Source organism: Heliconius melpomene, chromosome 5 (assembly GCF_056956725.1).
Source record: "Heliconius melpomene rosina isolate 202511_hmr_F chromosome 5, ASM5695672v1, whole genome shotgun sequence".
NCBI classification, from domain to species: domain Eukaryota; kingdom Metazoa; phylum Arthropoda; class Insecta; order Lepidoptera; family Nymphalidae; genus Heliconius; species Heliconius melpomene.
Window position 1 is genome coordinate 7015026 of NC_140393.1, and position 14994 is coordinate 7030019.

At 31.2% G+C, this 14994-nt stretch overlaps 1 protein-coding gene across 2 annotated transcripts; it reads left to right on the forward strand.

Moving 5' to 3' along the window:
* Positions 1-115: 115 nt before the first annotated feature.
* Prp5 (pre-mRNA processing factor 5) lies at positions 116-14607 on the forward strand. 2 transcript variants are annotated; one of them, XM_085186030.1, is made up of 18 exons: positions 116-320; positions 409-594; positions 692-836; positions 1245-1434; positions 2200-2300; positions 2525-2651; positions 2946-3115; positions 3330-3544; positions 4447-4681; positions 5047-5208; positions 5769-5888; positions 6248-6455; positions 7780-7942; positions 8330-8541; positions 9383-9546; positions 9668-9850; positions 11012-11179; positions 14331-14607. In XM_085186030.1, the coding sequence occupies exons 1-18, from the start codon at positions 307-309 to the stop codon at positions 14571-14573; spliced, it is 3006 nt and encodes a 1001-aa protein (XP_085042156.1). In that variant the 5' UTR covers positions 116-306; the 3' UTR covers positions 14574-14607. The 2 variants fall into 2 exon arrangements, with proteins under 2 accessions (XP_085042156.1, XP_085042157.1); XM_085186031.1 differs by having other exon boundaries at positions 118-320; positions 2206-2300.
* Positions 14608-14994: the final 387 nt, after the last annotated feature.

Here is a 14994-nt window from a genome sequence, read left to right on the forward strand (position 1 = left end):
CAAAAACACTTCGTAATTTCTTGTCGTTTTGATGTTTCCCTTTGGATATGTGTTCACTATTCTGTGGTTTTGCTTTTGTCTAATTGTCTATTGACTATAGTTCTCTGACATGAAATGTGTTTTTAGTTTTTAAGCAACTATTTACAATTAAATTGGATGGAGTCGAATTCAATGTTAGCGTATAGTTTATCAACCACCAAAATCTTATTTTGGTATTTATAGTGAATAAATAGTTTTGCAACGAAGCAAATGATGCTAAGAAATTGTGATAGCGTTCAATTTAGTTCATCTTGATTTTGTGTAAGAATGGTTAGGAGTGGGTGAGTTTGATGTTTTAACAATTATATTTATGGTTTTTTTGATTATTAATCATAATATGTATCTGATGTACCGAATTGTTTTTTAAAGCCGTGACAGGGATCGAGATCGTCGACGCTCACACAGCCGGTCTGTGACTCCAGAGCGAAAGCGTCGTCGTTCTCGATCACGAAGCAGAGATCGAAGTTCCAAATCGTCAAAAAGGAAGCGCAGTCGTAGCAGAGATAGGGAATCTAAACGAGATCGTAGTAGGGACCGTGACAGAGATCGTAAAAGGTTAGAATTATAACTTTAATACTAACATATGCTAAATATAATATACTTACGTTTGATATTTATATCCCTCTTTTTAAATTATATTTAATTATTGTAGTGATAAAAGGGATGATAAGAGAAATGGGTCTAGCAAGTCTAGGAAGAAATCTCCAGACAGGGACAAAGACAGAGATAGATCAAAATCTAAGGAGAAGGCTGTTAAGTCTGAATCTGGAGAATACAACCCTGGAACTGTCGACAAGGTAAACTTCTCTTATTTTTAGAAATAATAAAAAGAGAATCAGCATCACAATAGCGTGATAGTGGGATACAGATCCTGCAGGGTAGGCAAAGGGAAGTGTTAAGTACACTAATGTGCCATAAATAAATTGGGTTATATAAATAGATAACTATAATCTTTGAATGATCTTTTTGTTTTCATCACTCAATTACAACAGTTTTATATAATATAGACAAATTAGTATAAAACTAAAATTAAGAAAATAGGAAAGTGTATAGCCCTACAAGTGGATTTCTCACAACTTCTAAGCAAACAGTAAAGACAATGTCTTATATTATAATATCTACTCCAAAGACACATACAAGTTACAACAACAACAGTTATAAAACAATAATTGTTAACTTTGAAATTTTAAATTTTCCTTACTTAGGAAGAGGAGCAAAGTCGTTTAGAGGCAGAAATGCAAAAGCGACGAGATCGTATTGAAAGATGGAGGGCAGAAAGAAAACGCAAAGAATTGGAATCTGCCAAGAAAGAAGTGCAAAAAGGAAGTATTGTCACAAGCATACAAGTGCCAGCTGCAAAGAAATGGTCCTTAGAAGACGACTCTGGTGACGAAGGTGTGTTTTCTCTATTTGTTTCTTCACCCTTTTAGCCTTTTATAACAGCATTTATCCATTCTCCTCATCCTACCATAATTCAGGAATTCAGCGCCCACACCTTTTTTCCTATCAAAGCAAGAAAATGAAAATAATTAATTACCAAAGTCTTGAGGCTATTGTGGCTGACTGTAAATGTTAATATTGTCTGTCTGAAATCTCTTCATTATGGATTCAATCAGCTAAGCTGACTCCGCATATCCTATGAAGAGATATCATCTCCATATCATTCTTTTGTAATACCCATGTTTGCTGCCATATACCAGCACCGGTACCAACACTATTGTGCTGATGCCTCGCCGTCTCATCATTGCTTCTAAGTCTCCATTAACGTTGTTACATCCAAACATCCATCTTATATCTTCCATTTCTACAAAATATATTTCCCAAATATACCATTTCATTGACTTGTTCTAATATCTTACCATTTACACTGATCTTGCATTCTGTCCTTTCTTTATTTCTTTTAAATACCAAAATCTTTGTCTTATTCACTTTCAGGCTTAGACCATTATTTTCACACCCTTCTTTCAGAGTGATGACTAATGACTGCAACTCTTATTCAGATGATGCGAGCAGGCAATTAACATTCATGTCACTTACTTTCACTCCCATGTCCATGTTTCAGACCTTTTCACTCCTGTCTCCAAGGAGTAAAAATATTTCTTAAAGACCATTATTTTTTATTAAAATATTCCTTTTTGAATTAATTTCATTATTTTTAAGGTGAAGATGGTGAAGCGAAAGAGAAACAGGTAGTTGAAGAGAAAAAAGTAGAGGAAGACGAAATAGATCCTCTTGATGCATATATGCAAGAAGTGCAACAGGTAAGATATTTTAAATTTATTTTTATTCAATAATATTTTATACTTTATGTCAAATTAGTTACTTTATTTAACCATCATTATTTAATTTTTATAATATTTCGCTAATAAGTTAGGAAACATTATAATTTAATAAGGCACTATTTTATTCTTTAAATATGTGCTGTGTTTATAGTTAAACACTGTGCCGCTGCAATACTAAATATATTAATAATATAATTTTTCAGGAAGTTCGTAAAGTAAATCAAATAGACCAATCCCGAGGTATAATTAGTGTACCGACGACTGGAGGAACAGGTGTTATGATATTGACTGGTACCGCTAAGAAAAAGGTCACCGAACAGAAAAATAAAGGTAAACAGTATAACTGTAACAGATTAAGTTTAGCTAGACACATTTGGCTTCAGAAATTAAATAAAATAATATTAGTTCTAAATATCATATGTATTATAACATTTAACTTTTAATAACAACTGCTGGACTCGCTTGTAAAGTATGATTTAATTAGTTTTTGTTTTTTTTTTAATTATGATTATAACCGGAATCTATTATATATTATGAAACGCATGTTTTTTTAATTAGCATAAAATCAAAAAAGGCATATAAAAAAATGAAAAATATATATAATATGCAATTTTCTTCTTTTAGGTGAACTCATTGAACAGAACCAAGATGGCTTAGAATATTCTTCAGAAGAAGAAACTGAAGATATCAAAGATGCGGCAGCAAATCTGGCATCTAAGCAAAGGAAGGAATTAGCCAAAGTGGACCACTCTAGCTTAGATTATATGACTTTTAGAAAAGCTTTTTATACTGAGGTTAGTTTTATATAGTATTTTTATTACAATTTTTTAGTTTCACACTGTAGTCAGCATATAGCAAAATAGGCAAAAGGAACTTTAGTGGTAAGAGACTTAGTTCACCACCCAATTTTCGTTCGGTAATTAGCTAATTAAATATTAATTTGGAGGTACTAGTTTTTTTTTTGCACTAATGTACAACCAAGATGAAAATAAAATATTTATTTGGCAGGTTAGCGAATTAGCACGAATGACGCCTGAAGAAGTAGAAGCATATAGGACTGAGTTAGAAGGTATAAGAGTAAAAGGGAAAGGGTGTCCTAAACCAATAAAAACATGGGCGCATTGCGGTATTAGTAAGAAAGAATTGGATATATTGAAGAAATTAGGTTTTGAAAAACCTACGCCAATCCAAGCTCAGGCCATACCAGCTATTATGTCTGGCAGGTAATTTTTTTATATTAATCTTATCTAATACTAGCGGACGCGCGCAGCTTCGCTTGCGTATTTAAGGGTGAATTCTAATAACCCATGAAACATGTGTTCAATGAAATATTTTTAAGAGTCTAAATTTCACTTTTTATAAAAATCGGTGGCGATTTAAAGATTTTTCCATACAAACTTTCAACCCCTTATTTGCACCCTTAGTGGGTGAATTCTAGAAAACCATGAAACATTTGTTTAATTATATACGTTTAAGAGTCTGAATTTCAAATTTTATAAAAATTGGTGACAATTTAAAAAAACCTATACAAACTTTCAACCCCTTATTTGCACCCTTAGGGGGAGAATTCTAGAAAACGATGAAACACGTGTTCAATTAAATACTTTTAAAAATCTAAATTTCAAATTTTATAAAAATCGGTGCCGATTTAATTTTTTTCCATACAAACTTTGAACCCCTATTTCACCCCTTTAGGGTAAAAATTTTTCAAAATCCCTTCTTAGTGGATGTCCAGATTACGAAAGTAAACTTTTGTCCAAATTTAACGTTTCTACCATGAGCGGTTACGGCTGTGGGTGCGTCTTACCTCAGTCAGTGAGGACAAGTCCTTTTATATATATAGATTAAGACACTTTCTGTCCAATTGGCTAAACTCAATGCTGCACTTACAGCAGAAAAATGAGGAAAAATCAATCCCCAAGTGATCTAACCTACATAGCATCTAAATCGGAATGCCTTGAATTGGGATGCAGACAAGGAATGTTTTTACATTAGGTTATTTCTGCCTACTCTGCAATGTTCCAGATATAGCGTGACGCTGATAAAATAAAAATAAATGACAATAATTTTTATTACAATATTAAACATAGAAATATATACATTTTAAATATCTATTTAATTTCAGAGATTTAATAGGTATAGCTAAAACTGGTTCGGGTAAAACATTAGCTTTCATACTTCCAATGTTCCGTCATGTTCTGGACCAACCACCGTTAGAGGATACAGATGGACCAATGTCTCTAATAATGACACCCACGAGGGAACTTTGTATGCAAATAGGAAAAGATATTAAGAAATTTGCTAAATCATTGGGATTGAGAGTGGTTTGCGTGTATGGTGGCACTGGGATTTCTGAGCAGGTATTATATCATTCTGTATTTCTTTTAGTTTAATAATATGTATAACTATTTAGTAACCTAATGTGAAATCACTTCTTATTCCACTTTCCGCCGAATATTCTAGGCATTGAGGGTAGAGTAATGGAATTCAATGCCGCGTCAAACAGAATGATAATCTCTAAACGACTTTGCTCCTCTTCCTAAGTAAGGAGAATTTTAAATTTCGATTATTGTTTTATAACTAGTTGTCATTTGTTTCTTTACTGTTTGTTAGAAGTTGTGTGAAAATAATTCTTTCCATTTAGTATCAAGAATCGAAAAAACAATCAAGATATATAAAACTTTACTATATTCAAGTTAATATATATTTTTTCATTTAAAAACAGATAGCTGAACTAAAACGTGGTGCAGAAATGATAGTGTGTACTCCAGGTCGTATGATCGACATGTTAGCGGCCAATTCTGGCCGAGTGACCAATCTGAGACGAGTCACGTATATTGTGTTAGATGAAGCTGATCGCATGTTTGATATGGGTTTTGAACCGCAGGTTAGTGTTAAAAAAGCACCTAAAGTGTTTTTTTATATTATCAAAAGAGATTTTTAGGTAGGCATGTGAAAACTTGAGATATCACATTGGGATTATCATTTTCCTTCTTCATCACATTAAAATCGAAGGCTTGTTAGTCGATTAATCATAGCTAACAGATAATTAATAGTACCATTACAGTCGACGAGTTGTTTGCGCCATGAAACTAGCTGTAGATGAGTACGCATATTTCATTTTTGAATTTTTCATACTTTTGATTACTTTCTTCCTAAGCTTTATGTTTTTAGTAGTTCTAATTTTTATCTAATATAAATCAAATGTATGTATGTTTGACTGTTAAATATTAATTATTTAAATTTTGCAACTATGAGAATTATGTCATGAGACTTCATTTTCTGCTTCAATTTGAGATGTTGCTCTATTGAGTAGCATCTCATCCCAGTGCTTTGTCTTGCCAGTGATGATTAATACAAACAATTAATTCGCCCAAGTAGATCACGAGTATATGTGTATACTAAAGTAAGTATTACTTTAAAATTTATTATTTATTTTTAAAACAGGTAATGAAAATAATTGACAATGTTCGTCCCGACCGTCAAACGGTCATGTTTAGTGCAACTTTCCCGCGTCAGATGGAGGCGCTGGCGCGACGTATACTGCAAAAGCCAATTGAAGTACAGGTACATACATTTTTTATTATTGTTTAATATTTATTACGTTTGTAAACATTCTAATGTTATTTTATTTCGATATTTGAGTTAGCTTATTAATTAAAATAATAGCTTATGTTTGAAACGAAATGGCAAAGCAAAAGTATTGTTCCTTGATGATATTAAATTTAATTACAATTTTATATTATATTTTTTTATTATATTTTCTTTTATATGGTCCATTGTGTAAACTTTAACACATTTACTTAATTAAAATTTAAGATACTTCAAGAATATTCAAATATTTTCTATTATGACCATAAAAGACATAAGATTTGATTTTGATTGCAATTTTTTACATATATCATCATTATTATATTATTTAAAAGGTGGGAGGACGCAGTGTAGTTTGCAAAGAGGTAGAACAACACGTCGCCATATTGGAGGAAGAAGCGAAATTTTTTAAACTTTTAGAATTACTTGGACTTTACAGCCAAATGGGCAGTATAATAGTTTTTGTGGACAAACAAGAAAATGCCGATAGCCTGTTGAAGGATTTGATGAAAGCATCTTATTCCTGTATGAGTTTACATGGGGGTGAGTTGTAGTAAATATATGCATGTATCACAGTATGGTCCATGTATGTCTAATTATTAATAATTAATTATTACATTTTTCAAATATAGATTAATTTAATTACATGCATTGAGTTCAGCGACTCAAAACACAATGCCTCCAGAATTCGGCGGAAAGTGGGAAACGGAATATCTTAACACTAGGTTACTTCTGCCTACCTTGATATGTGCTGGATACAGTGAATGAATAAAGAATCTCTTAACAGCTACTACCGTTTGATTATCATTTTGTTTGAGTATGAAAATTAAGTGAAATATATTTCTAATTGTATACAAAACAAACAAAATTATATACCTTTATATTATATTTTTATTTCAGCTTGAATTTACAATCTCGTGGAATCTTACAGTGAATAATAATTGTTTAATTTTAGAGTTTTTGCGTACTGTCCTTACAATTACTAAACTTTAAACACTTTAAACTTTTGTTTATAAAATGAAATTGATTGGGTCTTATTTGTGTAATCTACTGTGACCTTTCTTTATCTAAATGCTTCGAGTAAATTTAAAATTAATAATTACATAGCAAAAAATGTTATTAAATAACTAATGGGTTGAGTCTCTTTTTTAAAATATTGCACTGCTATGGAAATAAAAATCCTTAAACATATATACACATACACCTTTATATACATACACCTTTCTGTAGATTAATTTTATTCGTTCAAAATTATACAGTTTATGCTAAATTATTTTGAAATTAATATTAGTTAAGAATAATTTTATATAATAATTTTATAGTTAAAATATATTTAATACTAGTATTGATGTTTTGTAGTATTGATGTTTTTTATTATACTTGTCATTCTAAAAATATTAAAATTTAATTGGTGGGATTTTACAGTCACTTCAATAGGTATGACTGTAAATGTACAATATTATATTATTTATTTGCACGTGATGATAGTTTTACGTCAATGCAATATATAATTATCACACCGTGAAATACATTAAACATAAAATGTTTTAGTTAATTGATAATAATAAATTTAAATGACGCATTTGTCAATTTCGCGCGTAAATGCCCCTGAATCTACCTTTTGTATCTTCGTGTTGATGGTGTTATTTAATATGGTATGAAGAGAAATTAGTGATTAGTCACTCTTTCTTCTTTTTCTCTTTTTTATTTCTGTATATTTTACATATCTGGTAGATTTAATGCATTACAGACCTTTTCTCTTTTCTTGGATTGTAATTTAAATCTTTTTAAAAAAAATGGGACAGTACGCCAAAACTCTCCCACACAAACAAAAAAGCGACATATATAATAATACCCCCTGTTACAGGTATTGATCAATTCGACAGGGACTCCACGATCGTGGACTTCAAATCCGGTAAAGTGAAGCTGTTGGTCGCCACCAGCGTGGCGGCGCGCGGCCTCGATGTAAAACAACTTGTGCTGGTTGTTAATTACGACTGTCCCAATCATTACGAGGATTATGTTCATAGGTGGGTGGGTTTAGATCAGTGTTGCCAGATATTCCTAATTTGTAGCCCAAAATTTAAATATGTGGAGCAAGACAGATATGGAACTTCTTTTTGTGATTTCTTTTTATTTCTTTATTTTTTTAATAAGTAACTAGCGATTCCAGAGACAACAATCTCTTTGCTTTTCACTGAGATAAAATCTAGCTATGTTGGTATATATGTTTAGTATTAGATGAACATTTATTTAGATAGTTAATTCTAGATATACTCCAAAATTGTGGATTTCAAATCCGGTAATGTGAAATCTAGTTGGTCGTTTATTATTTGATCTCTACTCGGTAGCATGTATTATATTCCTTTTCTCGCTCTGGTATAATTATTTTATTTAATTTATTTATTGCCAACTAGATGCGGCCGAACGGGCAGAGCCGGCAACAAAGGTTATGCGTGGACATTCCTAACACCGGAACAAGGGAGGTACGCTGGTGATGTCCTGAGGGCTTTTGACCTCGCCGGAACTCCGCCCACGCCCGAACTTAAGCAACTGTGGGAGACTTATAAAGAAGCTCAGGAGAAGGATGGCAAGAAAGTACATACAGGGGGAGGATTTAGTGGGAAAGGTGGGTAGTTTTCGTTTGTTTAGTTTTATATACGCCACGCAGCTGTGGAATGGCTTAGCTGCGGCTGTGTTTTCAGATCGATACGACAATATGATCTTTTTTGAAAGTACCCAACCTTCTTAAGAAATCTTAGAGGCCGGTAACGCTCTTGTAGCTTCTCTGGTATTACGTGGTTGTGAGCGGCGGTGTTCACTTACCATCAGGTGACCCGTCGCGTGGCGTTTTCCTTGTTTTTTTCCATAAAAAATATTATACTTTTGTATAAAGATCGTTTGATTATGTGAGCCTTTCCAGAAAGTCCACACTGGCAAAGAGTTTAGTTGGAAAGGCGGGTCGTTTGTCTTTTGTTTTGTTTTTTTTGTAAAAAATGTTTGATTTCACGGGAACTACACTCCCACTCTTACCTAAAACAATTATGGGCTACTTATAAAGACGCTCAAGAAGATGAAGGCAAGAAAGTGCATACATATTTAGTAGGCAGGATGGGACATTTTCTTTTATTTATTTAAGAAAATATATTCTATGAATATTAAATGTAAACTAAATTTTATTTAACTAACAGATCGACGTAATGACCTTTGTCTTGTTTGGGTTATTCTATATAATAAGAAATTAACAGATAGTACTCCTCTCAATTTGATTTGAAACAGATAAATTTTATTATTTTTATTTCCTGAATGTGTTAGGTAAAGGTATCTTAGTGAGAAGCGAAAGAAAGTATTTAGCACAAGTTCTCTCTGACTATGTAAAAGATAAACTAAGAATTAAAATTTATTTATTTTTATTATTAATCAAATATGTATTAAAAACAAACTTAGCAACAATTCAAATTTATCCATAGGGTTCAAATTCGACGAATCGGAGGCCCAAGCGGCCACAGAAAGGAAGAAATATCAGAAAGCGGCTTTAGGCTTACAGGACTCTGACGATGAAGATGTTGAAGGTGACCTCGACCAGCAGATAGAGACCATGCTCGCTGCTAAGAAGATTATTAAGGAGATTAAGGTATCAATTTTTGTTTTAACTTGGCAAAATCTTAATTTTTAATTGTGTACAATGCTGCAAAATATTAAAAAATATATTGCAAATTTGGTAATATTTTTTTTAATATATATTTTTTTTGTAGCCCGGTGTAGCAGCAGCACCACCAACAGTCGCTGCCAACGCAGACGGTAAACTAGAACTGGCAAGACGACTCGCATCAAAAATCAACCTGGCAAAGGGACTCGGCGTGGAACAGAAGGGAGCCACTCAACAAGCGGCTGAAGCCATATTGAAGGGCGCTCCGTCCGCTCATACACTTATTACTGTAAGTATTGATGTTTTTTTGCAACTTCACGTCGCATTTAACTTATTAGACCCTTGCTCAATCAAAGGGAGCCTAGTGTTTGAACACTGTTCTCCACACATATTGCATTTTGACTGGCCGGACTCAACGCTTTGTTTTAATTTTGATGTCAGAGAGAAGAAATGAAAATAATTTTTCTCCGTGTGAATCGAACCCACAACCGTCGCGCTTCCAGTTATCCGCTTTGCTTCTACCTTTCGATGGCCTGATTTGATGTTAGATATATATTTTTTTAAAATATTCTTAGTTTACCCTAATTTACTTATTTAACTTTTCAAAACGCGGCTATCCTAAATAAATGTACTATAGTTGGAAAGATCTTACTGTTAGGTTTAGATTTAATTTAAATTTTACCCTTGCTGGTTCATATGACCAGGCCTAGCCTGAGATATACAATTTCATATAAAATAGTAATAATCATAATAATAAAGAATTCGACAAATTATATTATGAAAACACAAAAATTCACACCATTACACCATCAACAGTCACGAGGCGGTCACAGCCGCCCGTCACATGACGACAACTAAATGGCATTTATAATGTGAAAATTACAAAGTAAATGCTTATTGAATATGTAAATAAATGACTTGTGACACTAATTTGACACATTAGTACCTTTTATTGTTATAATTTTGTTATCATATTGAAAATAATTCTTATTGTTGCCAATGAACTGTTATTTGCTTTAATAATAATTTTTAATTCGAGTGCTTTTAGGGGGTTTTTGTGGTTATTTGATTTATATTGTTGGGTTATATTTTTGACTAATTCGATTTAAATGTTCAAACAAGGATTGTTAAAATAAGTGTTAAATTTATTTTTTATTTTTTAGTTCTATTTCTATAATGCATTTTCTAAATAATTTGTTATACATTCTAATAAGCACGAATCTAATTCAAGTCGCTATTTTTTACTTCTAAGCCAATCCGTGTGCTATGATTGAAATAAATGATAATGATTATGATTTAAATTATTTATATTTTTCCGCTCTGGTGGACAAGCATGACGTTAAGATTTGCCACTCAATACTCAGTGTATGGAAAATTAGACTTTACTATACTAATTACTTTTTTATTATACATACACTAAATTAACATTTTCCATAATATTATTCTACAGGCAAAGACAGTAGCAGAACAACTAGCAGCGAAACTCAACACGCGTCTCAACTATCAGCCAAGAGATGAAAGTTCCTCTGAACCGGCGGAGGAAGTTTTCAGGAAGTATGAAACGGAATTGGAAATTAATGACTTCCCACAGCAAGCCCGTTGGCGTGTCACTAGCAAGGTATTTATATGTTTTTATTTCAACAAGAAGTCAAAAATTATGCTTATTTATATAGTTTTTGCAGGATTTTTTCTATGTTTTTGCTTGTTATGATTTTTTTGTGTTAAATAAGGTAAGAACGGATGTCGATTAAGGTTAAAATAACACTTTGCTACTTGACTAACTAATTATTTGTTTTTTTTTAATTTTATTTATAAAAATACATTATTCATATTTTATTGGTACGCGTTTATTTTTATAAGTACAGATAGATAGCAAAATTTTCATGTTAATTTAAAAGAAAATTACTTATACTTACGAAGTCTATAATATATAATTATCTATACTAATATAATAAAGCGGAAGAGTTTGTTTGTTTGTTTGTTTGTTTGTTTGTTTGTTTGTTTGTTTGAACGCTAAGATCTCTGGATCTACTGGTCCGATTTTCATTGTTTTTGTTTTGTATGAAAGCTGCATTCTTCAGAAGTGCTATAGGCTATATAACATTACATTACACATATATACTAATATATTTTAAAGTACTTTCTAATTTGACATGCAATTTATTCTGCCATGTTAATAACAACCGTCGCGTCGCTACGCAACCGTTACCGCGACATTTTGATATTCATCCTTATGAAAATAAATATAATAGTCACTATTAACATTTTATCTAGATTGAAATTATAGTTTACTGTATAACATTCTAATAAATAATTAAGGAGATGTCACTGATTCCAAATGACCTAGCCTACGGGCGGCATAGTATGACCGACGCGAACGGGCAGATGACGTTGACGGTTTTATAAATTTTCATACATTTTCGAACTATTGTAAATGTTTATGTAATTATTTGCTGTTTATAATTAATTTAAGCTACACTTTGGTTCTCTTCTTATTTTATTTGATATTGCCCGCTAAAATTATCCTGCTTAATAGAGAGAAATGTTTAGTTATTTCGTAGAGTCGATATCTATGTACGCACGCACGGAAAACTTTAGGTACTTTTTCTAATATTAAGAATATCTATCCTTTAGTTACTTTTAATCCTTTTGTTGGTTAATTTCAATAACTCAGATATTTTTTTCTAATAATGTGTATCTACTTATTATTCTTTTTGATTATTAAACTTATATTTTCTTATTAATTCTATTGAAAATTGAAAATAATTTAATGAATATATTTAATAAATATTCTTATAGTTGAAGCAGGCGTAGCCGCGTCCGGGTCCACTAGTATTTAATAAAATACAATCTTGATTAAACCTGGAAAACTAATGAATAGGTTATCTTTAAATAAAATAAACCATATAAATAGCGTCAATGGTTATCATTCCAAACGTTAATTATGATAGATTTCAGCTTTTGATATATGTATAATAGATTTTATACATATATGTCATTATAATTAATTTATTTTGAGAGTATATAAAATAAAAATATATATATTAATTTTTTATATTGGCAAAAAAATTAAATCTTCCGGCAAACCACAGGGTAGGCAGAGGGTACCTAACAGTACTCATAAGGATAGCATGATTAGGTTGACTCTCAATAGTTCGTCTATTCTAATTCTAATAGTTCGTTCGTTTAAGATGTTAAATTGTAGTTTTTGTATTTATACAATATGGATGTGATAACTGCTGCAGTATCAACATCTCCCGTAGATATGTAGTGTTATAATTTTTTTTCGCCTATATTGGAAACAAAATAATGAAGTTTTATTTATCTATTAACTTTCTCGATTCTACTGCTTTACTTTTAGTATTCTTAAAGGCAGTTGCAATGATAAATGATTATTAAAGGTGGGTAATGGTTACACCTAAGTGAGTTGAAATTCAGGGAATTCACCTTTAAACCCTCAGCTTCCTCATATCATCTACACATTATATCAACAGTTAAAAATATTAGAAATATATATTGTCATTTTAAATATTGCGTCATTGCTTTAATCGCATGTTGAAGGCGTGCGAGTTAAAGTACACATTATGTCCTTTTATTATCCATAGATAATATTAATGTTTATTAGTTCCGATAACACAATCATGTCATACGGTACAAACAGAACACGCCTCTGACGTCATAGATCACCTGAAAATAGCAAAAAATATTGATAAAATTTCAATCTGTCACGCATTTCCGTTTCATAAATAAGTATTTCGTTTATTTATTATCTTCTAGATTTGTGATATTGTATTTGAAAATATCGTATGATCTTAGATTCTTAATATTTCGTGTGTTTGTATGGTTCTTGACAGTTGATAAGAGAATAGCTGGTTTTTCATCTTTTTCTGTTTTTTTTTTTTCATTTTAAAATTATGAATAAATTTCTCATGTACTTATTTTAAAATTTTACTTAACTTGCTATATATGTTTATTGACCTTTTCGTGTTTTACCAATAATTTAAAAAAAAATATATCTTGAAAAAATATATTACATACTATGCTGATTGCACTGATTTTGACAGATTGATAAAGCTACTGCATATTATAAATTTCTTACAATCTAGCTTTGTACGTAAATATTTTTCTCCTTGTAACCTTATTTACTTATGACTGTTCGTTTTATTACCCTTAAGTCCATAACCCCATCATGTTTTATATGTATTGCAATGAGTTCACAACAATTAAGATAACCTCCCGTATAACTTATGGATCTAAGAAGGTTTCATCACCAGTACATTTCCTAAGATCGAAGTGAACAGTGCAAAATGCTTCTCAAGTTAGCAATATTGGGTGCTATAATATTTTTTTGTGTTAAACTTATGAATAGACGAAGATGCTTCTATTGTAATTAATAGGCAGGTATTTTTTTTCTTGTATTTATTTATAATTTGTATGTGATTATAAAAAAATATCAAATTTTGCATGTATTGATTATGTTTAATGATGCAAGCCTAGGTATAGGTCATGGATTTGACGTTTAAAACTTGTTACATTATTAATATATTTTAATTATTTCGATATATACTTGACTTCTATAGTTTTAGAATTAATTAATACATTTTAATAGCTTTATTCTAGAAATGTCATGACCAAATACCTACATGTAACAGTTTCTACAATTATTTTATTATGATTATGACAGATGATTATTGATTTAGTAGATATTATATTGAAATATTATATATTCAAATGTTATATATTGAAATATTATTGTTTTTGTATTCCAGGAGGCGTTAGCTTTAATAAGCGAGTATTCCGAAGCTGGTATAACAGTTAGAGGTACTTACGTACCACCAGGAAAAGCACCACCGGAAGGTGAAAGAAAATTGTATTTGGCAATAGAAAGTTCACAAGAACTGGCCGTGGCCAAAGCCAAATCGGAAATAACTCGACTTATTAAGGAAGAACTACTCAAACTACAGACGTCAGCTCACCACGTGATCAACAAAGCTAGATATAAAGTTATTTAATGTATGCAAATATAGTTTGACGCATCTTTTACAATATTGGTCTTTTTTTTTGTTTTCCTTGTTGTCGCAATTTATTATATGTTTTAAATTTATGGCTTTTTAAGATTTGGTAGGAAATAGCTTTTGGTGAATAGTTTTGGTTTTTGTGCCATAAATTATTATATGTCGCGTGTGGGAATCGATTTAAATTCTTATTAAGTATATAATTAGCATTCGATTATTTTTTATAGACACTATAACGGATATGAATATTTTTTGGACGTTATTTACAACTCATAAAATGTTTAATTAAAGAAATCTAGTAGCTATAAATTTGTTTTGGGTTTTGCCACTCGACACGTAGTAGGTATCTGTAAAATGGCCTTCGTACCAGTACGTAGAAATCGGAGTGTTTTATCACTAGTTTTATTATAATACTATC